A 24109-nucleotide genomic window follows, 5' to 3' on the forward strand; every position below is an offset into this window, starting at 1 on the left:
AGTAGATGTGGATGCATTAATCGAAAAACCCCTACACAACATACTCATAGTGATTAAAGTACCACTAGATGACTACTTACTGAGTGGCTTTGGGACTTAATTCAGGCTGTATATGCAAAACCAGTTAGAGAATCAGAGAGTAAGCTGAGTTGGAAGGGACCCATAAGGATCACCAAGTCCAGCTCCTGGCTCTGCACAGCACAATTCCCAGTCACTCCATGTGCCTGAGAACATTGCCCAAATGCTTCTTGAACTCAGACAGGTTTGGTGCTCTGACCACTGCCCTGGGGAGCCTGTTCCAGTGCCCTACCACCCTCTGGGTGAAGAACCTTTTCAGAACATCCAACCTAAACCTCCCCTGACACATCCCTAGGCCATTTCCTCGGGTCCTGTCACTGGGCACCACATTGAAGAGATCAGTGTCTGCCCCTCCTCTTCCCCTCACCAGGAAGTTGCAGACTGCAATGAGGTCTTCTCTCACCTCCCTTGACCAGCCGGCGACAAGTTGGGAACAGCTGAAGACATTCAGACTTACTGACTGGGTCAGTTATTACTGTGCTGGTTTTGTAAATCTTGACCTTGAGTTGACAACCTCACAAAGCTGTTTGTTCCTGAGATACATCTCCTATTGACAGCTGCCTTCCTCCTTATTTTTCACAAGTTTCCTTGACAGAAAACAATACACATTCAGTGCATAGCACACACTTGTAATTATTAATAAAGGGTGCACTTTTGAACATTTTTTCCACGTTCAGCTTGCTTAAAAGCACAAAGGAAATATGTTTGAAGGCTGGTCTGAAATATTTAGAAAAACCAAAATTCCTCTTGAATGAGATACACAATAGCAGAGAACATGCATAAAGAATTTTACATCTGCTTTGAAGACCACAGCACACATTTCAGAAGCTTTGCACTAGTGTAACTCAAAACCAGTTTTTTTGTCTACACTTCCCTTTGAAAACTTCTGTCCAGAAGTAATTCAATTAGATATTTCAGGCACATACTAGAAGTTGTTTAGATGGGAAATAATGCCCAGTGATGTGTGAGACACCATGAACTTTCATTCCAACATCTAAATTGGTGTGTACCCCTATGCAACCAAAATGTGTGCCCCCTGTACCATAGCCATTCTCTGCCTGGCAGAAATCAATACACATGAGCCATACTGGACACATCTGACAAACTGAGCTACCTCAGATGCACCAGACTCACCTGTGCCACTACAGACAACACTGTGAGCAACACTGGCACATATGGTGTTATAGTAACTGCCACTTACAGGCTTCAAAATCAGACCTGCACAAAAACTCTTGACAGAGCTGTCAGACAGCCAGGAAAACTAGGCAAACATAGAAAAACAAAGAAAGAGGACACAGTTCATAGAAGTCAATTAACAGGTATCACAGAGAAACAACGGATGATGAGAGTTGTTGGCCAGGAAAACAAGGAGAACATGTTTATACGAATAATGTAGATAGGTATTGCAAAATCAATGCACCCACGCCACAGTAACGTATCATCCTGAACAAAAAAATATTTCCCCTTTTAGCCATTAAGTTTTCCACTATAAAACTATCATTTTAGAGGAAAAATGGAAATTTTCATCAATGCTGTTGCACATTTTCCCTTTCAGTAGAAATTTTATGACCAATTATAACTTACACATTAAGTGCACACCACAGAACAATCCCAGAAACCCTTGGGATAAAATAAAATACCTTGATTTGTTTCAAACAAGTCCACTGGTAGGAAGCTACTGTAACATACGATTTCTGGAAGAAGCAAACACCCTTTTCTAACATCATCAGTACTGGACAGCACTAATTCACTCACTCCTTAAATCATTAGTTGGGGACTGACCCTTTGGGTATTGCAGCCCTTCCAGCCTGTGTAGCACCCATCTGCTTTGAGTCACCATTTAAAACACCTGCAGTCAGCTGTGATTTCTAGGGTCAACATATCTAGCTGCAATACATTACTCTTTCTGAAGATCAGCTCTGAGGTAACTTCTTGTGTTTCTTAAGTCTACAGATATTCAAGCTGAACAGGTGAAACAGAAAATAGAGAAGTGGCAATGTAATAGGCTTTGCCAAATTATCCAGCGTAACTTAAAAAGAAACAAAGCAAACAACCGTTTTTATTTTCAGTAATATGCATACATAATTACATACAAAATCAAAATGCAATCAAGTGTGTACAAATTTCAAATTGTTCTTGTACAAAATGTTCAAATTAAGTAGTATTAAAACCTGAAGCCACACAGAGAACTAAACTGCTTGCTAGCCACATATTTCCTCTACTTCATTTATCTTGTCTGCATCACTTGGAAAGATAAAATGAGCTGTCAGCATAAATCACAGACAATTTTCACTGTAACAATCATAATGCAACATGTAACAATCATAATGTAACAATCATAATCAGTCTCCCCAAAACAGGAAACTAAGATAAGCGGTAATTAAAATATAAAAGTCAAGGAAAAAAACATTCTTTTGAGTTTACTTAAAGAGATCACTAGTCCTAAATACCTGAGTTTGAAGTGGAGCTGGGAAACACCACTGGTTAAGGTGGCTGAATTTGCTTTTTCTAGAGAAGCTGAAATTAACATGGATCTCAGTCTACAAGACAAGCATTCATGTTAGTATAGCTGACAAACCGCAATACTGTACACACTGAACTCTGACAGTCATCCTGGCCAAAAACCTGTGGACAAAGAACAAACCACAATGCTTCGCTTTTCTTAAACTTCTGTTTGTTCTACAGTTAATGACACTCTATGCTAGTGTCATTAAAAATTAGAATTTTTTGGTAAAAAGTTAAAAGCAGTAAGTAATAAAAGTAACTCTTTGTTACAGTGCTGTGTTATGCTGACAATTCATACAGTAACATAAACACATATACCACAGCTGCCCTTAAGATAACTTGATAAAATAAAGCAACTGAGATATTTGGTGAACAATGGTGTTGCCCCTGAATACTGGTCCAGGTCATACTGCATGACTGCAGCAAATACCTTGAGAAGTCACATACAGGTTCCCTAAAAAAATAACTATCTCAGTGTCAAAAGGTGGCACGGCACTGTAAAAAAAGCCTCATAGGCTGTTGTAACAGAGTGAATTAAGACCTAACTCTCAGAAATAAAGAACATTAATTTTCAACATCATCAGTTTAAATACTTAATTTTCAATTGGGACGGCAAGTCCTAAAACTTGAGCCATATCAATGTTAAGTGAAAGGATGCTGTGTGAAACCTACAATCACAATATTTTAAAATGTACACTACAAGCTATACAAAATACATCATTTTACTGAATAGTTTCTGTACAACAGGAAGGAGAGACTACGCCTTGCCCCAGAAATCCTTCCTCTTCTGAGCTCGTTCCAGGATCTGAGACGCAAGAGAACTAGATGCTGCCGAGCGAGCAGAAATCTGAGACAGCCTGTCGTCTGTGGGGAAGCAAGGGAAAAAGTAAATAGGAAGATTAAACATACATATTCAAACACAGCTGACATTTTTTGAATATTTTTATGCCCTCTTTCACAATGGATGCTAAATTAGTATGACAATATACTTCAATTCAATTACTTGGCAACTGACATGCTGGAGAAGAGACTCACAAGGAAGCCTCTAGCATGTTAGGTAAGTTTAGGAGAGTTACATGCCCACCTCTTGAGAAACTCCAAAATGAGACCCCTGTGTTCACTTGGGAATCACCCAATTCTCCAAGCCACCTTGATCTTTACTCTCCTGTGTCAGAAGACCTCAGCAATTGTTCCTCTGCCACTGAAATCTATATAGATTACACTCTGGTAATGACATATTCTTGAAAGCAATCCACTGCTTCAAGCAAAGCAGACAACCTTAGAATAATATGACTAAAATATCAGAACCCATGCTGCTAAGAAGAGCCCTTCTGTGCCAAATCCAGCTAGTGTGCCAAAAGCTGCTAAAAGGAACGTGTCTTCTGAAGAAAACAGAAATTTACCACAAAGACAAGAAGCAGCAGGCTTTAGAAATATACTTTTGGAGGGTCTTGCTTTGGAATACAGGGTCCATTTCACACACAGTAGAACTCCTAACACTAATCAGTCTTGATGTTGCTTGCCTGATAAAGCACATTATAATTCTTCAACAGCTTTATTAAAACGTTCCTACAGGTCTGTCAAGATGGCCTCTATGAAAAATTACCTTAATTGCAAGCATTCTCCTGCAATGGATTAGAAAGAACTGTATCACTAGCTACCAGATGCGTCACCAACAAAAAAAAAATACAGGGAAAATTTCCTAAACTCAATCCAAACAGCACCAATATTCTGTCAGTGTTTGAATTAACTTTTCAGCAGAGTTTCTAAATTCTTAAAATACAGTGAACCTAACAGCCTGTAACAGGATCACACAATATGTATAACAACTATATTCCCACGTATAAGAAAAACTGCAAACTGCAATTCTGCAAACTGACATGTCATTGGAATAATGTTTGTAGGTTTGTACCTGAACAAATATGGGCATACAAAGTATCTGGGAGCTGGCACATTTCACCTGCTTCTGCAAGCTCATACAGTACCATTCAGCTCACAGGGAAAAAAAAAAAGAAACAGCAGCTACAGCATTTAATCTGGGCAGCAATCTGTGTGCAGCAAGCTGCAGAGTACTACAGGATTTTGCATGTTTTATGCAGTTGCACAGAAGCCTGGCTGAGCCATCTGCACCACCCACATATTTTGCAGCCAACTGCAATGAGTAAAACAGAGAATTAGCCTGAACCTTGGTTAAAACCCAAGGAGCAAAGAAGCGCCAAGGGGTACGAAAATAAGCTTTTGGTGGTATAACTATAAATAAACTGCAATCAGAGTCAGATATAAACCTGCTCTGCCATAGTCTGAGCTGAACCAAACACAGGTGATTGCAACTAGCACAGCTCCACACCAGGCTCAACCTCAGACACCATACTAAGAAAAAGTGTATGGCAGATACAGTGCCTTTGGTTGACTCATGCTACTGAAAGAGTTTATTTATGTCTGCCCACAAAAAGGCCAAGAAGATGCAGCTGTCAATGGCTGCTCTCGTAGATTAACTTTAAAACAAACATTAAAAAAAAGCCCAAACCAGCAATCAGAATAGCAGTATGCCATAAGCACCCCTAACAAAGTGAGCAGAGAACAGGTGGGAAAATTAAAGTCAAGAGGGATCATTTCATGTTGCACATCTGGGGCTAAAGTCTCAGAGGCAAAACCTTTATCCTGAAGTTTGTGGGACCGTTAAAGTCACAACCAAAGTTACTCCAGCTGCAATCTGGGCTGTGTTGCAGTTTCTTTTGGTTGCTATCAACACAAAGGCTTAAAAATGTGTGGGCAGGAAAAAATTTAAGGTATGGGACTAACCAACCTACAGTAACCATATTGAGAGCCACAATGGTCTGCCAATTTTCAGCCACATTTAATGATTTATTCATATTCCCTAAACCTTCATATTCCTACTTCAGATTACTAGGTTGAACATGTTCAAATTATTTTGATAAAAACACACTGCAGCTATTCAGGCAAACACATAAACCAGTATTACTTACTGCATTCAGAAACATCTCACATTAATGCAGAAGTTAAAATTTATTTAGGCTACATACACAATATACAATAATACTTTGGGACAAGAAATACCTTCATCATTACAGTTTCTTTCCCGAAGGGGCAATTGTAAAGTTCTCACTTTTGGGTTGCCAAGATTCCCTAGGACAAAAAAGTCAAAAGGCACAGATTGGAATAATTTCAAAACAGACCAAAGACAATATTTCATTTTAGGACATCTAAAAATGTTGTAACATTATTTCCAAAACAAGAGTCTTATAAATAGCCCACATGAAAATTCTACCAGACTCATTTACCCTAGGATGAGGTAAAATAAGCTTGCTCCACTGCATTCTTCTCAAGACACCATTCTTTGGTACATGCTACAAGTCACTTAATGCACTGCACTCAAGGTGCAGAACTAGAAACCAGCACAAATTCTAACCTTTCTGAGGAAATTCTCTGCACTTCACCTTCCTGCTTAACCTGACAACTGCTTGTTCTGTTCCAGAATAGAAATACTACTTTTTAGCTGATCTCTGTAATCAAAAGACCAAGAATTGTGGGACCTGAAGCAGCTGTGGAAAATCTTACCGGAATGGAGACTAAGGGGACAAGGAGTCTTTTCCTTATCAAATTTCATCCCCAGTACCCTTAAACATTGTTAAAAACTTTTGAAATGCTTCAGTACAAATCTCTCCTCAGCCAAGAGAAATGGTTTTTCTCAATATCCAATAAACCTTACAGAGAGAGTTTTCTCGTTTCCTTATCCTGCAGAAATAATTTTAAGCAGCTTACCTCTCGGAAATCCACAACTCTTTCAAAATAATTCTACATGACAGAGGTCCCACTTACACACTGCAGTTAGCAATTGCAGCTGGAAGAGTGTCACACCATCCAGTTGCAGCTTAAATATTAAAATTTAGAGCTGTTCATGCTAAACCAAATTATTCTCATGAGTAGTATTTATTGAAATTAATAAAGCAAAATCAGACAACAAACTGATCACTGTAATATAGTGATCTCAGTGGAATCTGAAACTAAGGTGGATGTTGTGCCCATTTCCTCAGCAAGACTAACCAACTATATAGTTAAAAAGCTTTTGTTTTTAAACAGCACAATATTTGTAGATACTGTAAGGCAAGCAAGCTCAGCACCTCCTGGCCTAAGCACTGCACAGTAGTCACATCCTGCATCAGTCTAACACAGGCTTAATAAACAAAACCCACCATTATGCTGGAATTCTGGATCCTTAAGAGTCCCTTGAATACGATGAGAGAGACTCCAGTAAGGCACAGAGTGGCTTTTTGCTGACTTTGACTGCTCTTGATGGGCTGAAGCAAGAGGAACTTGCTCATCAGCAACCCTGTTAGGAGGCCACTGATCCTGCCTAAGTGGCAGAGGATCCACAGTTCCCAGCCCAGCAGGTGCAGAGTTAAAGAGTGAAGTGGCTTCCATTCTCACATCAGGCTACAAACATAATAGAAAGAAAAAAAAAGAAAGGATCAAAAAAGCACAAAACCACATCTCATATACAGCCTCCAAGTACAGGCCCTCACATATGCAGCAAATGTTGACTTTACACTTTTATACTTCTCACGCAAGTACTAAGAAAAAGTATTCCAAGCTTGTGAGTGCAAAGAAATTCTGTTCCTAATAAAAAGTATTTAACAAGGACTGGAAGTAATCTAATCAGGTCAAATGAAGAGCTTATTTTCTAAAAGTGTGATTTTTTAGATTTTACAACAACATAACCAACTCATGCAATTGTTCTGCTTGTTACAGCACTTACTGCAGAGGATGTATGCAGTCAAATGGTAGCTCTCTTTGTAGAACACAGCACAAGCACAACTGACAAACAACTACCAACATTTTGAGGATAATAACTCCTAGATGATTCTATTTTTCTTTTAGTAACTACCAAAGTTGCAAGTAAAGTAAAAGCAGCACAAAACTAAAGGAAAAGTGGAACTATGATGGTACACTAACCTATCTTTTAAATAAGCACCCAACCTCTCCCCCTTGAGTTTCTTATAACTCAAGCAATCTGCAGTTGTGCCCTATGTCAATGGCTACAATAACATTAAGGGGAAATTCTACTAGCAAACTTTTTGTTTTTCCTTAAACAGATCCTGTGCATTTAGTCAAAGCGGCCAAAATGAAACACATCTAATCTCACTCCAGTAGTCTCAACTCATTTGTTTGACGCCCAAAAAAACCCTAAGCATTCAGACATGCTTTTTTTAGTCACAGATACTGACAATTGTAAGACAGTAACTAACAACTAAAGAAAAAGATTTCTTAAATAATTTGTTAATTATTACTTTAAAAGAGCATTCCTAAAATTCATCATGGTAAGTCTGTTTTCTGGCTCACCTGGAAGGACTCTGCTTTGGTAGGGTTTGTTGCTAAGTTTTGCCTTCTCTGAGGTGAAGATGAAGACTTGAACTTTGGAGCAGACACTAGAACAGTACCTCCTGTTGTATTGAAAAATATTAAAAATGCCTTATTACATTAAATAACCTAATAAATTAATTCAATTATGTATTTTTATCTTTAGTTCTTGAAATACTGCTTTGCATTTACAAGTGTTTTTACCAACAGCTGGGGTAGTGTGATTATGATGAGTCCTTGGGGTTCCTGCAAGAGCTCTCAGCTTCAGAGTAGGGTGCTTGCTGCCTCTCCTTGAAGATACAGAAGAATCTGACACAGCTGCAGAAGTGTTCAATACTAAGGCATTCTCACTGAAAAAAAAATGAGTAATGTTTAAAGGATTAGCTAAGGAAGGACTCAGGAGTCTTGCACTCAAGCTTTGTTTCCAATCCATTCCTACAATGAAGCCCAAGGCAAGACAGTTAAGGCCTTAACACCCCAACAGCCTGTAGCTAAAACATCTGCTTGCCAAGGGGAATCCTGGATTCCAGCCCTTAAGCCTCAATTTCTGTATTTTGAACAGTCTCAAGCTATAAGTCCAGGCTCCCTTTGTCCTGAAAAACCCTGAGCATACTGCTGCACAATACAGAGGTTCAACAGGAGGGCTGGAAAACTTCGAACCCAGAAAAACTTTAACATGATTGTTGCCTTAGAGGTGGGAGTGTGGGTTTGACATTCTTCAGTCCATGTGGTGGAACTGAAGCCAAATATCCCAAATTTTTGTAATGGCTATAGCCCCTAGGTTATTAGTTACACATCACAATATGATGTAGATACATATATCATACATTATATATGTATATATAATATACATCAGCACTACCACTTCAGTCCTGTGCCTCCAGGTGCATTTCACAAAGAGCAGCATATCCACAATGTGGAGAAACCTGATTCTATCAGGACATGAGAGACACATCTAGGCAAAGAAGTCCTCATTTCCAGCTCTCAGGAAGGTGTAACATGCAAGCACTAAGCACATCCCAGTACATACAGAACAAGATGACAGAAAATGGTCAATGTCAATCAGATACATCTATGAACTAGACTATCTCTAGAATTACATAGAAACTTAGAAAGGTTTCTAGATGCAGGTTTTGAAAGCCTACATTTAATATCTGTTCGAGTCTAACATCCCAATTTTATTTTTTGTTTGAATACACGCTATTACTCCAAATGGAGGCACTTACAATTTCTTACCTTTGATTAGTGCTGCAACACCAAAGATAAAATGCAATGAGGAATACAAAATGTGTAGCTGACATGGCTACAAGGGTCAAAGCTATTCGGAATTTTATGTCTATCAAAGTAAAATATTGTTCTACAAAAAAAAGGTATGCAAAACATGCACAGTAACAGAGACTTCTGAAACTAGATACAATTTGGATCTCTCAAATGTCAAATACTCTACTATGCACATACTGAGCTGATCTCCCAATATTTGTGTACACCCTGCCACATTTTTCCCACCCATGCTTAGTAACATAACCACCAGTGATTACTGCATATTAGGGTTTTTTTTCCTTCAAGTCCTTAATCTTTGTTCATTAAATGCTTTAAGAAAAAGAGATGGCTATGTACAATATTAGCATATATCCTCTCCTATCAAATTCTACACTGTCAACTCGAAGCAAATCATGAGCTTTAATTTTCACTAAACTTGGCTGCTGTGTAATGGGCCTTCTAAGAGGCCCATACTGTGGATTTCATAGTTTTGGAGAAAAATATTAGAATCATTCATGAGTCTGGAAACTTCTGTCTTGCAAGTTAGAAATCCAGTATTTTTAATCATAGGTCCACTTCCATCAACCAGTCCAGTGTCTTAAACCTTTTCATTCCTTATCATACTGTTCAAAACAGAAGTACTACCACACCAAATTACACTTTCTTTAATACAAAAACTATTTAACCTACAAATGTGTATAATATATACATATATATACACATATACACACACATATATAGATATATACATGGAAAAACCATTCAGTTTTACCCTTCAGTTTTTGTATCTTCTTCAGCATCCTTATTGTTTTCTGCTAATTGCTGGGCCATGACTGCAGCCTGTTCATCTGACTTTTCTTCCTCTTTCTCTTCTGCTGATTGTTGATCTTCCCTTTCTTCAGTACCTTCTGGTTCATCCCAAGCTAAACGTCTTTTGACTGGAACAGTTAAAGCATCTGACATGTCTTTCTTTGTGCTGTCCTGGTGAGCTTGCTCTCTGGAGCCAGGCTGCTGTAGCACTTCAGGGCTTGCTGCAGTCTCCTTTTCAGAAACACTGGGTAAGAAAGAACACAGCATTTTGTACCTCTGATTTGCACAATACACGTGTCTACACAGAACATATTCATCCAGTTCAGTTCTTTGCAAGAACAGTTCATTACAAACTACTATGATTGATATGATGAATGGTTAAATTGCCACTGCAGTTTTACTTGATGCTTAAGCACATACCACTTTCAAACTAGATTTTATGAAGACTCTTTCCAAAAATGCAGTGTAAATTAGGGCTGCATTTTCAATTTGAAAGCAAATTAGATTATGAGAAGTACTCAAAAAACAACTACTTCCATACAAGCCTATATTCAGCATTTTGCTCAGCTTCAAAGCTGCAGAATAACAGGCAGGAATGACAACCTTACCCAGCAAGATCTAGTGCTCTGATGTTGTTGCTGATCCCTTCTTCTGAACTGGAAGTTGAGGACACATCCCAAAGACTGTTATTATCAGACAGGATCTGATTGAAATGGTATCGGGAGAAGTGTGTTCCCTCTACTCGTTGCCTGTAAGCCTTTGCTCTTTCTCGAAGCTCTCTCACCTACACATCAAGGTTTTGTAAGTTTCACAGCTGTTTAAACTTCACTATTAGGCTACTATAAATATTTGCATTAGCTACTGGCAGCTAGGAGAGAAAAGCAGGTCATAATACATAATACAGGGCCAGCCACAGCACAAACATTGCATTGCATGCCACAGTATGTGTAAGAAGAGGAAAGCAAATATAATATATTCAGTAAGCATGTTTGAGCCATGAAGCCAAAGCAAAATTGGCAATTATTCATTCCATGAGCGCACAAAAATTTATGCAGTAACTATGAATAGGTTTAGTGCTGGATTCTAGTTTTTCCACCAGCGCTCAGACACAGTGCTCCAAACACTGAAAGAGGAACTTCGATGCAACCAACCTCCATATACCACATGGAATTTAGGGTGTTTTGAGATGCCTAAAGAGAAGAATACAAAGTTATTTTTAAATTTCTTATTTTTCCTCTCAATACTCAAGAGTGATATTGTTATTATCACCTTTGTAATTTTACTTCAGTCCAAGAAAGAAGCTAAATACTAAAAATCTGCCAACATAGCTCTATGCTGCCTCCCTGAGATGCAAAAAAAGCTCTCTAACAAATACAGTCTGCACTGGCATTCCACCAGTTTTTTGCCAAGCTTGAGGAAGTTAATTTAGATTTCTAAATACCAACATTCAAAAATACATTCCCCACTAACTTACGATAAATTCAAATCAACAGATCTATGTGTATGTGTAATACTGAGTTTGTATGCTGCAAACACTGCCATTGTCTCTAACTACATAAACATTAGTGAAAAGTTAAGATTAATACAAGAACTCTGGGTGCTATTGTATGCAAGACATAGCATCAATATTATTCCTTCTAGGCTATCAGTAACTGCAAGAATGAGATACAAAACTGTTCAAGCATCAGTTTTACTCCAAAACAGTAAAAGTGATAACCCCTCTCTTCAAACAGTATACAACATCATTTTTACAGTTAAGGCCATTTAAACACTTGCTGTCCTGTGTCCTTCACCCAAACACAATTAAAGTGCAGGGAGAAAAAGCAAAACCAAGAAGTTTATGTTTAAATTATTAAAAACAACTTTGTGATATTGTGTAAATTCTGACTTACTAAAAAATGGTCCACAAGAAATAAGTATTTGTCAAAGAGCAGAAAAGTAATACTGACATTTCCTCTACCACATTTTCATAGCTTTTCTTTTTTATTCTTTCTTCATGATAGATTTCACATCATTCCTCCGGCAAGGAACAGAGTTAATGGGCTAAACTCAGCTAATCCCACTAAAAGTAACTGGATGCAGCAGATGGATATCCAGCTAACATCCCACAATCTGACCCACTAAACTTCTAAAGAATAGCCCATTAAAAATATATGCTTGTCATTTTCAAAGAATTTGAAGTTTGATGTGCAAGTGATTTACTAGATTACTCACTTGAACTAGAAGAACAAAAAATTAATTATGATAGCCAGAACAGAAGGAATGTAAATCCAGAGTAACAGGGTACCACAGGGGGAGGAAGAGTACTAAGTCTCCTGTGAATTGTGAAGAAGTACAAAGGACAACCATCTCCTTCAGCAACTCAGCAGGCAGCATTAACTCAGCAGGACACAGGCCCTAGGGAGTCCAACTGCAATTACGAATTGCTCACATTAATTTTTCAAAAGCATAATTAGAAAAGAATTGTTTTTGGTCAGCTGCTGAAAAGCACACTTAATAATAAATTGCAGAGAAGCAGCCTACAAATAATCACTATGGCTAAGGTCACACCAGGATTCCATAATGGCATTTGCCTGTTTGGACTCAGGACTTCAGAAAGCCTGCTTTGGACAGAAAGTCACCCACATGCCAAGCAACTTCTTTCTAGTTTCCTTCAAATCCCTTTTCAGCACGAAAATCTCTGCGGAGAAGTCCGATGCACTCCAAACATATCTTGACAGTGTGGGAAATCCTTGATTTTTCATACACTCTAATTAAATGCCACATGTAAAGCTGACCATCCATCTTCCACTTCCAGTCTTCTCATTCCTTCCCTCAACTGTATTGCAGTGACTCCTCCCAGCTGACTGTGCACAAACACACCATATCCCAAGGCTCACCCTTTAGTTGCCTACCACTCAATTGCTCCTAAAGCTGAGCACTGCTCCTTATTGGTTTGAATGTTTCATGATGCAATATCAACAAATTAAAGTATTATATGCCAGAAAAATGACATCATATTCTACAGAAACATTCAGTATACCACTTAGGCTGCATGCAAGAGTTAATAACATTTTGCAGTCTTAGTTACAGTAAATCTAATGCATATATCAATGCATATAAAAATTAAAATATTGCTTCTTTTCAGTCCTCTAACATCCTCTTGAGGCTATTTACAAAGAATGGATTGTCTCATGCATGCATACACAAACTCAGATTATTAATCATCTCATACTTTAATATACTTTAAATATTGAGATTTATTTCTCATTATGGATTCTGTATATATTCTGAAATTCTTTCTTTTTGCTAAAAGCAAAATTACTTGCTATATTAAATCTAGCAAGAAAACACAGAACTGAAAGCTACCAGACTACTCCTGCAATTCTCAGAGAACCTTATTTTCAAAGAGAACCTATATTCTCAAAGCCCAGCACCCTAGAACCATTTCCTCCAGTTCTACCTTCCACATCACTGTGTCCGAAGTGATGAAGAAATTCACATTTCCAAGTATTTGCCACACAGGTGCCCTACAAAGGCTCCCTCTATCAGCTCACAAAGGCTCCTCTATCTTCTCTATCAGGGAGAGACTACTACTACGTCAATTCAGTGAAATCAGAGTTGCAGAGCTAGCTCTAGCAGTTCCTTAGCACACTATTAATGGTTTTGATTTCCATGACTAACTCAGCAATCACACTTAATAATGCTAAGAAATGTTGTGGTCTTCAAGCTACTCAGTATTTTCACAGCTCTGTCAAATGACTTCATGTACAGCATAACATGGATTGCAGTGTCTGAATAAACAACAAGAAAATACACAGACTGAAACTTGCAAGAAAATTTCTCTATTTTATATTGCGTATGACAGAATTCAGTGGATTGCATTTAATTCAGGCATGGTAAGCTACAGAACTGAGCCTGACCATAAAGCCAACCTAGGCTGATACGTTTTGGTTTTATTCCCTTGGAATGTCCTATCATTCAGCCCTGTATTTTGAACACTTCTGCTTGTTACAACTGGGCTGAACATCAAGAATAACATTACCTGTCACAAGAGACTCTGTCCTGAATGAACCTGATTGTACAGGAAGCAAAATTTCTCCCTCACTTTGGAGGTCACATTAATAAATTTTTTTAGTCTTATAATCTTTTTTCTTTTTCCTATGTATTATACTGACTTGTCAGAATCTAATTGTCTTTGCATACTCACCTTTGAGAGCTTGAGTCATTAGCACTACAATCTCAAAGCTGTATCTAATAAATAACACAATTCAAAGTTTTGCATCTAAAAATCAAACTACAAAGCATACTCAGGCTTCAGATTTTCTAAGAATACTCACCTGGTTGTGAGCTTTACTCTTAATACGAGACCAAACTCCATCTTTGTAGAAATACTGGGCTGGAGACAAAAATTTTGACCTATATTCAGTGTTCATCTTCCTAAGAAATCAAGAATGAGGAGAAAAAAAGAAGAGTAAAGTTTGATATCCAAAATACTCTTTAAGAGCACTTTTAAAGTTACTCAACAAGCATAAATATACTTGCACCCAAATGCCAGTGAGACACAAAAACCACATGCACAAACAAGAACTCAAACCAACACAACGAGGAAAGCTGTGAAAAATACTCATTCACAGTTGGCGGTCCTTCAAGTACTTACTCCTACTGGCTTCTCCTTGCAACACCTCCACCAGAAGCTTTTGCCCTGACAGCCAGAACATAATACACACATCAGCCTCAATTACTTCAATGCAAAGTGTGGGACCTTGATTTAAGTCATTGATGAAGGCAAATTTAAGTAAAAATGCATGGTTTGGCATTAATGTGTCTGAGACATTTCCTTCTATGAACTCCATTTTAAAGGCTCTCTGCATATGGGTGGGGTGAGATGCTGGAAACATCTGACTGCCAGAACACTGGTCAGAATAATTCATCTACATCCTAGTGGCTTTGATCTTCAAAAGGCCTCAGTACTTGAAAAGATGGGTTCATTTTTCCCTTCTGCCACACACATACAAACACAGAAAAATTAACATCATGTAACCTACAGGAGGCAGTAAGTAGTACTTCAAGTCCTTAAGCACTGAACTGTGGATGTATCAGCTTAAATCTAAAGATATTTTTGGATTTAATGATGATTCAGAACATTACCAACTTAATTTTTATACATACAGCACAGGGTGGAAAAGCCCTATTTTTCAATCCTTCTTCAGAAATAAGTCATAAAAGTTTGAAGTCAGAGCATAAAATGAACGTAAAAAGAAAAATACGAAGGTCAAAATACCCTTTATATTCAAAATTTCTCTCAATATGTCCTTTTCATTAAAACTGACAGAAATCCTTCACTTTTGGTTACCAAACCAATGGACTAGCACAAAAAACACAATACAGTTGAACCTGGATCCCAGTCATTCTGCTGCAAAAGCAGGCAGGCCATGCATTGCAACACAGCTTGCATACAAGCAACAATCCTGTCTGCATATTCAGAACTTGCACATTTTTACAGCTATTTGCCCAGTGATTTTGAAGAGAATTTTGTTTTGTGCTACTACACTACAGGCATAAGAGGCAGAAATTTGCCTTTAGATGAAAAGAGCCCCAGCAAATGATCAAGAATTTTTTGCACATTACTCACTGCAAAACTGACTACAATCTACTGCAAAGAGTATGAAAACCAAGTAGTTAAAGGTTTTAGCTATACCATATCCTCTCCCTTTTCCATAAACCAATTTTACTTCATAGAATTTTGGGTGATCATTTTGTAATCAAATCCCAATATCCACCAGTCTCCCCTCCCATCTTCAATTTAATGCCTTAACACTGCCACAAAGAATGAAAGCAATTGCTGGGGCATACATTAAGCACAAACACAGGAGACATGGAAAATTCTATGCATTTTAAAGCCTACTTCTTGGCTTTTATTGCTCTTGACATATCTCAGATGTGTATGAAATGGAAACACAAGTTCAATTTTTGCAAGGTAGGCCATGTGGCAAAAATAAAAAGATACTCTGATAGCACTCAATAGCATCCAATTTCACTTCATTTTCATGCTTGCCAGATTACTCTAAAAAGGACAGATTTCTTTCATTTACCTTGTGTGTTTACTTTTGTTACTCAGGCACACAAGGCTTTTCAGACCAGAATAAGCAGACATCAAGTACAATCACCACAGTTTTAAGGTGTGGAGTGGGCACAATAGATAAAGTAGTTTGGAAGGCGACTTCCAAAGCACCAGTTGAAAGTTAAGCAACAGCACTGCACTGATTCTATTTCACTCATGCTGTATTCATTACTACTACTGTTGTTGCATCACAAGGTTCAGCTGAACAGGAGTGGTTACAAAGCTTTCACTTTGCTGCCCAGAGAAGAGATGGAAATTAACATCAGGTGTAGATGTACCCACAAGCAGCTCAACCTCAGTGCTGCAAGGAGCATCTGGCCCTGCAACTGCAGCATGGTGTGCTTAAAGGTCCACAGTCCATCATCCTAAACACGGGGCCACTGTACACCTACTCACTAGTCTAGGTTTTCCTATTTTATACATACCCACGACTCGTATGTAAAGTGAGGGGCTTTGGACTGATATGTTGCTTATTATTTTGTTTAGGATGTTTCTGTTCTGATTTCCCTTGTTTTGTTGCATCTTCTGCTGGTTTTTGAAACGGTTCTTCCCTCTTACTCTAAGGCAAAGATAATTTTAAAAATACCACATTAGCTAACAAGCTGAAAACCCTCATATTTCTTTTGACATCAAGCACTTGCAAACAATTAATTTTTGTGTTAGCTGTTTTGAATATTTAATACAAACAAGAATACCACATTCTTCTTTTTTTTAAGATAAAAATAAACTAGCAAAATGCCAAAGTTAAGATTGAGTGCAACATTCTGCTAGCTAGATTATCCATTTTGACCACTTTACAGAATTACTTTAACATGAAACACAGAAATAATACAATAGCTACACATTCTAACCTGAGTCCAAAAGGTAAACTTTAAAATATTTATTTTGTTTTATAAATGTTTAGATTGATTTGCTTGGATTTTACAAGAAAGATTTTTTCCTGATTATTTCATTCTTTCAGAAATGCAATGCATGACTTCCAATTATGCTAGAGATCTTCACAAATATTGTTCAAATTCAATTTAAAAAAAATTTTGAAGCCCACCAAAATCCCCCAAAACCTTTTCAAGATACTCATCAGAGACGAGGTATTGGTATAAACAACAAATTTTTAGGCATTTTCACAAAAATTCCCTTCTCATGACTCCTCTTACTTCATTTATTATCTGTTCTCAAAAACTGACCTGAAATTCCAGTATTAAAACCAGATAAATGCTTCCTGAAAGCCTCAGGCTTTTCAAGCCTTTTTCATATATACTAAAAGGGAAAAGGGGACATAAAATTTCTCACCCCCAGATGGGATTTAAAGAACTGGGCAGATCTGAGTTTTAGATGCTAAAGCCTCCAAGCCAACAATCCCCTCAGGAGTACCAACGGCTTAGTTTAAGCCAAGGCACTGCATGCTAAGTACACCTGCAGCCCAGCAGTGCTCCTCATGAACACCTTGTCTCACAATGGCCCTTTCTGTTCTGCCAGCAACAGAGATGGGTGGTGAGGAGACTCAGATTAACTGGGAGCATCACATAGCTGCTACAACCCAGGCCAGAAGATTCCTAAAAAACAGAATGACAGCTTTTTGGAACAGGCCATAAGGGAGCTGACTCAGAAAGGCAAAAAAAGGATGTATGCCCAGTGGAAGCAAAGTCAGGTGACATGGAAAGAATACAGAGATACTGCTTGCCACTGTGGGGAGAAAATTCACTATCTGTGATTTATGAAATTCAAAAGTTCCAGACCTCCCCTTCTAGCCCTACTGCACACCAAGATACAACACTAGTACCAATCAAAGTATAAATCAGAGATTTAGATTGCAGAAACTATCCTATTAAAAATAAAGTGTCAACTGGGAACAACAACAAAAAATAGAATCACTTCAAAACTCAGAAACTTGAAACTGAAAAAAATGCTCTACAGAGGACCCACTACAGAGCCCCCAAAGAGCAGAGCTGTACAGAAACCACTACTGAGTCCAGTGTCACTAGCAACACTAAATAATTTCAACCTAAACCCACCCCCATACATAACAGATCACACTGCAGAACTACTACAAAAGCTTTTCTTTCTGGGAAGTATTTACTTGCTAACACACCAGAAATTCTTTCTCTTCTGGACCATCTCTCTCTTGTAGACTCTTAACAGGAGGAGACCCCTTGGAATTTCTCTCATATGCAGCTTCAGAAGTAATGGCAAGAGGTTTAACCGGAGGTATGGATGTCTTTGTGTTGCAAATCAGCTGCGTGGGAGGAAGAAAACAAAACAAAGAAAAAAAGTGTGATTTGTTTACCTTAAGGCTAAATTTTCAAAATCTGTTAACTTATTCACACAAATACACTCACATATGAGAAGAGAGACAGTCATCTGTAAAAATATAGCATGTGTAGACTAATGAACTGCTAGGAGAAATTAAAGAGAAATTTAAATACATTTAAAAGTGACCAAGACAGACACAGTTAAACCTGTGATCAAACACCGTTTTTACTGAAACTTACTATCAAAGGTTTTGTTTATTTGTTTACTTTATGTTTTGTTCATCTTCAGAGCTTTATGTAGGATCATGATTTTTTAAAGGCATGCCATAAAAATTCCATATGAGTCCTTAGTACATTTTCTGTCCATAAGTAACAGAAAACTGCTCTGAGTTTTAGAGTTGGATGCTTAGAGCTTGAACAAATTAAAATCCACTCCTTTTCAACTAACATAGTATTATAAATCAAGGTAGAGAATTTGCCTCGTATGTGGTCATGGCGTTCCAAATTTCAAGACTGTGCCATATGTGAGAAGTATACATTTTCCAACGATTTGCTAGGAGAATTTAGGTCTGAATTATAAACTAACTTGGATAACTTTGATATTTTCACAGAATCTCTTCAAGGGAAAGGGACTGTCAGTACTGAGGTATATTCTCAGTCATATCAACAGTGAACAATAACAACTTGTTAATATGTAAAATTTTTATCATTAAATTTTCCCTAGGTTCTACTTATCCACACATGTATAGTGCCAACAGACTTATTCTCACTGCTTCTTCTTCTTCTTCTGTGTAAGCTGTGGAAAAAAGTATTTTTTCTAAAAAAAGCACAATGCTCACAAGCATTAATAATGAAGCTATCAAACTGATTGCACACAGAATCAAATGGAATTCTTTTTGACTTTTTCCATAAGGTGACTTTCTGGAAACTCTCTGTTCCTCAAAAGGTCCTTTGTCTTCTCTATAGTACTATCATGTATTTCAGTGAGTTTTCACTGGATAAGGGGCTGTTGGGAAACATATCCTGCAGTAAATCCACCTGCTTGGCACTCCAAAGAAAAATACAGGATAGTGATTATCTTAGTTATCAACATTTATTGCCTCTGAAGATGTTACTGAAGAAAGAGAAGACAAATGCAGAAGTGACAACTTTACACTGTGGAATGACCTAAAGGCTGAGTCTCCTACGTATCCTAAGTCTCCTAAGATCCCAGTACCAGTTAATTGAAAACACAAAGCAGTCTCACACTCAGTTACTCTTTGTGGTCTCACCAGAAAAAGCAGCATTTTCAATCCTACAAGGCCCAAAAGCTCATGAAATGTATTAAAATGTCACAAGACTATCTTAAAATCAGAAAACTCCACTTTTAAATATAAGTTGTTCTCATGAAAGAATAAAACACTAGAGAGACACACTTAAGGGCTTAGAAGTGTATGTGCACAGAGATGGAGACTGAAAATAAGAAACTGGGGCAAAACAGGTAAATTAATGCAAACAGAAGAACATGACCCTGCTAGAAATAGCAAAACATAAGGCCTAAGGAGAACAAATACTTAGGCCTGGCCACAATAAAGAATCACATGGAAACAAATACTTTTTTTTTCTCTCTATAGAGAATTGTAGCATAATTGTAACAACATTAAAGTTTGTCATTCCTCCACCAAAAGAGCAAAAAAAAGGAAATTTTTTTGAAAGGAAAACTTTGCTGATACATAAAAGAAAGTATTAATTTGTATTTTGGATTTTGTAACATTACCTGTTCAGCTGCAAGTATTGGTGACTTTTCATTAGGACTCTTCCAGACAAACTGGCTTTGATATTCAGAATTTCTGGGAATATTTACATCTGCTTTCCTCTGAAGGGCTCTGTGAAACTGACAATGAAAAAAAAAATACAATGATTGTTCCCTTTCCTGCAATATTTTGCAACTTAAACATCTTTCAATACACACTTTCAAAACAATGGTTTGGGTTTTGGTTTCAAGAACAAAATGAATGAAAAGTACATTTTCTCATTATAGGCAACTACCCCAAAAATCTACATATTATTGGCTAAATCCTTGTTAAATTGAAATCAGCAGTGATGACACATTCTGAAGATGCAAAGGAAGAGCAAATTCTATTGAATTAAGAAACTTACTGTTCTCCCAACAAAGACGCTACAAGAGTATCAAAATACAAAACCAAGGAAAGAGAGAGAAACAGTTCGACAAGAGAGGCTGAGCATGGTTATGAAATTACTGTTAGTAACTTTTAGACTGGTCAATTAAAAAATAAAACAAACATATTCCCTTACCCCATTACCCATTTTTTCTGATTCCTTTTTTGGAGATGAAAATGCTTCATTTTGATTTGGTGGAGCTTCTGAGGGTGATTTCTTCATGTTGTTCTCTAGAAGGGCAAGAGCTACTTCACCACCAGAATCTACCACATGTGACTGAACTTCTGGGGGGAGTGTGGGTCCTTCTGGTGTTTCAAGTTTTTCCTGATTCCCATTATCATTGTTGTGGTCAGTGTGCAACTCTGCAGCTTCAGTCTCCAGCTGGTCATTCAAATCACAATCTGCTGGCCATTCAAGGGACTTCGAAATCTGTGGATTACGGTAAGGTACCCTTCTCTTGGAAATGAATTTTGGTTCTCTTGTGATTCCTGAGAAAAAGCCATACTAGATTTAACAAAAACATTCACTGAAGCCATAATATCACTCTGTAACAACAATAAACTGAAAGTTTATCACGCAACTGATTACTAGAAAGCTCAGAGCAGTAACAGACTATGAATTACGGGCATGGCTGTGAAATTCTGTGCTCTTTCCTATTTGCAAATTACTTTCTTTTGCACTAAATAGACAGGAACATGGTGGTCCAGAATCATGTTGGATTAAACCCTATAAAGCAAAAATGTCCACAGGACAACCCTGTGCAAATTGATTCTGGGAGATGAACAGCAAGAAAACCAACAGCCAGTGAAAAGAACATGGTTAACCCCATTGCCGGTAGTCAGTTCTTAATTACAAGGCCAAAATTCAGAACACTTATTGTAAGAATGAATGCATTATACTCTAATTACACAGACTGCATAGTGCAGTTGCAGTGAACTGCACCAATATTTTTTTACTCTGCCTTGTGCCACTACAATAATTACTATTTTTTATTACTCTTTTTCAGAGCACTACAGTTGTCATCACTCTTCAGCTTACTCCTCTTCCTCAGCTCCCTACAGGTCTTTCAATCTAACTGCTATTTCCTTTTCCTTCTGCTTTCTATCCCCACATTTCCCTGTCATAATAGTGTTTACAATCCTTAAATCCTACACTACAGTATCACAAGGTTTTTGCTGTAGTGGCTGACCTTCTCTTTCAGTTAGCTGTACCTGTTAGGTTCATAACAATTTTACTCTATCAAACTTTGCCCCAAGTTATTCTCCCCTTAAAAATGGGATTTTATTTACTATTTCCATACATCACAAAGAAAGCAATCCCACCCTCGACACACCCTAGATGAGTTAACACTGCACCTGTGTTTCATGTTTGGGTCTGAGCTTATGCTGCATGTCAAAAACTACTTTTTTTCCCACGGTTTATATAAATACCACTAATAGAAAAGAAGGTTTCAGTGTAGCCTTAAAGAATATGGAATTCAAAATCACACTCTATCTAAATGATGACTAAGACTATAGTTTTAATGTCATTACGAAGTGCACAAACCGTAAACAGCACCAGTTCACTGTGGCCATGCACTCGTCACAGCGAAGCTTTCCAGGCCTTGGCTGCAACCAAGGGGGCAGCTTCCAGGGGCACTCACCAAACTGATCCGACCGAAGTCCTGCCCACAAGGATTTCTGCTGTTGGGACGGGCTACAAAACTCTGGGCTTCTCCATTTGAAGTTTCTCTTGTATTCACTCAGTCCCTACAGCAAACAGAGAGGAGTCTGTCAAGCCACCGGTGCACATCCCGCTCCGCTGCTCCCGCCGGTAACAGCTCTCCGAAGGGAGGAACATCAGCAACACGCTGCTGCAGGCTGAGCTAAGCTGGCAGGCTGCTCTGCATCTTCCAAACCCACCCCCGGCGGAGAACAAAAAGTGTTGCTGAGAAAACGTGGAAGCATTTCATGCACCAAAAAAATCATTTAAAATTTTAAAAAACCAAAACAAAAAGCATGTATCTTATGTCTTCAAGAGAATGGTTTTAAGAATGAACACAGCCTGAACCCGCTGTCACCCGACAGAAGGACAGAACTCCTTCTGTCTTTACCGGCCGGTGCCACAGCGCAGGGCCCTTCCCTTCCCCGCTACCCCGGACTGGCCGCAGCCCCGCTCCTGCCGCCCCCTGCGCCCGGGGCCGTGCCCGCCCCTCCGGGCCCCGCTCCCGTTCGGCTCACCCTGAACCGCACGGGCATGGTGCAGCCGCGGCCCCCGCACTGCCGGGGCCGAGCCCCGCTGCAGGCCCGACCCGAGCCCCGCTGCTGGCCCGGTCCGCCTCCCCTCGGCCCGCCGGGCGCCTGCGCAGCGGCCGCCCAGGGCGGGCGGGGAGAGCCCGGCCGCGCCGCTTCCCCACCGGCCCGGGCCTTGGGGCCGTGTGGCAGCCGGAGCCGCTCGCAGCGGTGCTGCCGGGGGCTGTTGGCGCCGCGTTGTCCACCTTAAAAAGACTGGCCCCGGTAACGGTGCTGTGCAGCCGGGCTGTGTGTCTGGGGAAGCACAACGGGGAGGCACCCGGTGTTAATGCATCGCAAGGCCTGCGGGATCTTGGGCGCCTGGTTACAAAAAAATCACGTGTCCACGCATGCAGCTTTACGGTGCTATGAAAACAGCTTTTCGAGAAAGGAAAAACCCAAGTTTCTTACCCTTCTGGAGTCTCTGTGATGGCGTGTCAGCTGCCGGTCCGCCTTCGCCACCTCATCCGACCTCGCCACCCGGTCAGGAGATTGTAATCCACCTTCTTGTTCAGATCTTCCCTCGGGGGTCGCTTTTCTGACTGCCGTCCCCCTGCTAATCTCCATCCCGCCTGATTTTGGCTGTTTCACATTAAAAAGATCGGGGAGGGCGGTAAAAGAAAAGCGCAGAGGCGGACGTGCCGCCCGAGAACGGCCCGGGCGGTGTGTTTACACTCCCTGTTGCCCTGGCTGCCGACCCTCCCCGGGTTCCCTGTTCTGGGAAAAGAACTGCTCTGTTCTCTACTTGAGCGAGGGCTTTGTGCCCCCTGCCTCTCCCAGGCACAGGGGTAATGTCGGTGCCAGATACACTCAGCTCAAGCAGAGTTTAGGTCCGCTGGGAGCCTGTGTAACCAGCGAGCAACAATTTGTTACTATCGATGTGAGGCAGGGGAGAGCACCGATCTGTAATGAAACGCTTGCGAGCAAAGTAAAATGTTCTTCTGCGATGTGAACAGCAGCGGGAGAGAAGAAGAAAGGTGCTGCATTGATAGTGTTTTCAAGTTTCACACATCTTTATTCATGAATTTCCTGATCAAGACAACAGTTTTGGTATAATTTACTTGCTGATTACACTTGAAACCGCTAGGTCCACCATAGAAAGTTGTTTGGTTTGCTATTACAGTGATTTATTTCGTGATTTTCAATCAGGTCTAGTTCAGTACATTTTCTAAAGTAGTGTGCAAACTTGCTATAGAATGTGAAAAGCCAGCTGGCAAAAATACAATGTTCAAAATACATATTCCAGGTTTGCCAGAAATCTTTCCTCTTTGATATGTATGGAAACCAGGCCAAAC

At 39.2% G+C, this 24109-nt stretch overlaps 1 protein-coding gene across 2 annotated transcripts; it reads right to left on the minus strand.

The window, feature by feature from the left end:
* Window positions 1-1969: 1969 nt before the first annotated feature.
* Window positions 1970-22914, minus strand: MDM1 (Mdm1 nuclear protein). 2 transcript variants are annotated; one of them, XM_064701897.1, is made up of 15 exons: window positions 22764-22914; window positions 22187-22292; window positions 20680-21032; window positions 20141-20257; window positions 18225-18368; window positions 16561-16694; window positions 14352-14451; window positions 11184-11222; window positions 10641-10816; window positions 9995-10276; window positions 8167-8312; window positions 7945-8045; window positions 6798-7038; window positions 5662-5730; window positions 1971-3447 (listed from the first exon to the last, which is right to left on the minus strand). In XM_064701897.1, the coding sequence occupies exons 1-15, from the start codon at window positions 22779-22781 to the stop codon at window positions 3341-3343; spliced, it is 2133 nt and encodes a 710-aa protein (XP_064557967.1). In that variant the 5' UTR covers window positions 22782-22914; the 3' UTR covers window positions 1971-3340. The 2 variants fall into 2 exon arrangements, with proteins under 2 accessions (XP_064557968.1, XP_064557967.1); XM_064701898.1 differs by lacking the exon at window positions 11184-11222 and having other exon boundaries at window positions 1970-3447.
* Window positions 22915-24109: the final 1195 nt, after the last annotated feature.

This window comes from Zonotrichia leucophrys, chromosome 1A (assembly GCF_028769735.1).
Source record: "Zonotrichia leucophrys gambelii isolate GWCS_2022_RI chromosome 1A, RI_Zleu_2.0, whole genome shotgun sequence".
NCBI classification, from domain to species: domain Eukaryota; kingdom Metazoa; phylum Chordata; class Aves; order Passeriformes; family Passerellidae; genus Zonotrichia; species Zonotrichia leucophrys.

Excerpts from the sequence above, each read along its gene's own strand:
- MDM1 (XM_064701897.1), bottom strand. Across the intron at positions 20,258-20,679 it reads CAGAAAAAATGGGTAATGGG|TTTCACAGAGCCCTTCAGAG; the intron begins GTAAGGGAATAT and ends TTTCATTGTCAG. Across the intron at positions 8,313-9,994 it reads GAAGATACAAAAACTGAAGG|TGAGAATGCCTTAGTATTGA; the intron begins GTAAAACTGAAT and ends TTTTTTTTTCAG.